Source organism: Microtus ochrogaster, chromosome 18 (assembly GCF_000317375.1).
Source record: "Microtus ochrogaster isolate Prairie Vole_2 chromosome 18, MicOch1.0, whole genome shotgun sequence".
NCBI classification, from domain to species: domain Eukaryota; kingdom Metazoa; phylum Chordata; class Mammalia; order Rodentia; family Cricetidae; genus Microtus; species Microtus ochrogaster.
The window spans coordinates 53,077,331-53,079,356 of NC_022020.1; the positions used below are offsets into that span (position 1 = coordinate 53,077,331).

A 2,026-nucleotide genomic window follows, 5' to 3' on the forward strand; every position below is an offset into this window, starting at 1 on the left:
GTGGCTGTCCTGGAACCCTTTGTAGACCAGGCTGGCCTCAAATTTACAGAGATCCACCTGCCTCTGCCTCCTAAATGCTGGGATTAGAGGCATGGGCCACCACTCCTGGCCAGATCAAGTTTCCTATTTTCTTTTCTTTTTTTAACCACAGCTCCTGTCTTTTTTTTTAGAATTACTTTTTTATTTTACGTATTTATGTTCCTGTCTACATGTACATCTGCACACCCAGAAAGGGGCATTAGATTTCATGACAGTTATGAGATGGTTGTGAGTCACCATGTGGGTGCTGGGAATTGAACTTAGGACCTTTGAAAGAGTAGCCTGTTCTCTTAACCACTGAGCCATTTCTCCAGCCCCAAGTTTCTTATTCTTTTTTTTTTTAATGTTTTTATTTATTAATTATGTATGCAGCATTCTGTCTGCACACCAGAAGAGGGCACCAGTCTCATTACAGATGGTTCTGAGCCACCATGTGGTTGCTGGAATTGAACTCAGGACCTCTAGAAGAACAGTCAGTGCTCTTAACCTCTGAGCCATCTCTCCAGCCCAAGTTTCTTATTCTTAAGAATCAAACCAGCTTTTATTTTAGTTTTTTATTTTTCTTATTCTAGGTTTACAACTGAGTACATGTTTGCCTAAATACATTGTGTTTATATCGTTCTAAGTGTGATGTGTATAGTTTTCACACATGATTTCATGTATGATCTAGACAGTGTAAGAAATCTATGTTTATGTATCTGACTGGCATCTTCTTTGAACCTAGCCATTTGATGAGAGATAGCAACTTACCTTTGGGATGAAGGGACTGTGGTAACTCTGTAAAAAGTGACTTTGAACATTGGGGCTGCTGTGTGTTTTTATTTGACGAAGGCTTGTTTTATTATCATGTCACTCTATGACATTAATTTTGAGACCAGGCTAGCCTCAAACTTACTATAGCTCAGGATGACCCTGAATTTCTGGTCTGCCTGTTTCCACACAGAATTTTAAGCTTCTACCACCATGCCCAGAGCGTGTAGTGTTGGCATCAAATCCAGGGTTTTTTGTATTTAGGCAAGTACTCTACCAGAAAACTCTGTATCTTTAGCCCAACAAGCTGTGTTTTAATTGTAAATAATTTAAATCTTAATCACTTTATATAGGTGTCCCGATGTCCAGGCATCATACCTAACTGAAGGAAGGCTTTCAGTCCCTTTTGTCTCGTCTCCCAGTTGTCAGGATGACAACACTGAGCCAAGAGGAAGATTGCAACTCAGCTTTCAGGGTGATGAGTAAGTTATTGCCTTCATTTACACTCTGGTAAAGCTACCCTTGGTCCAGGGGGAAATGTATGACGTCGTCTTTGACTACTACTTTGCACCTGCAAGAGCCTTCCTTTTAATCTTTTAATTACATTTTTGGCTTTTAAATATTTTTTTCTGACTGTAAATGAAACATACTCATTGAAAAAAGTAAAAAATATAGTTATTAGGAAAGTCATCAAGGTCTATTATCTATTAACTAAAGAAGAGACACTGATTACATTTTCTTTTTTTGGTTCTTCAAGACAGAATTTTCTGTGCAACCCTGGCTATCCTAGAACTTGCTCTGTAGACCAGGCTGGCCTTGAACTCATATCTACCTGCCTCTGCCTCCCGAGTGCTGGGATTAAAGGCACATATGTGGTGGTCAGAGGACACCTTAGTTCTCTCTTTCCACTATATTGGTCCCAGGAAATAAAGTTTGGTGGCAAATAACCTTTGTCTATTGAGCCATCTTGCTAGCTTAGTATTATATTCGATCTTTCATTTTTAGAGGTAAAAATAATTTATACATTTATATATATGAACTGTAGAAAATCTAGAAATCTCTCAAACTAAAACTAACTTGAAGTTCTTGATGGTATCAATATAGACAGTTTTAAGGTTTTCTGCTTGATTCTAAGTATTGCTGAGGCTTAATGTGCTGAGACATAGTCAGTGCTTTGCCTCTTAATAGATGATTGATTACCTTTGTATAGAAATATTTTTCTTTACTTTTTTTTTTT

The 2,026-nt window shown here is 37.8% G+C and overlaps 1 protein-coding gene across 1 annotated transcript in view; it reads left to right on the forward strand.

Annotated features, from left to right (window-relative positions):
* The window catches only part of Cep192 (centrosomal protein 192), an 81,585-nt gene that overhangs the window by 6,021 nt on the left and 73,538 nt on the right, over positions 1-2,026 (forward strand). The window contains exon 4 of the mRNA XM_026783373.1: positions 1,143-1,271. Within this exon, the coding sequence (XP_026639174.1) occupies positions 1,143-1,271 (129 nt within the window). The remainder of the gene's footprint in view (positions 1-1,142; positions 1,272-2,026) is intronic.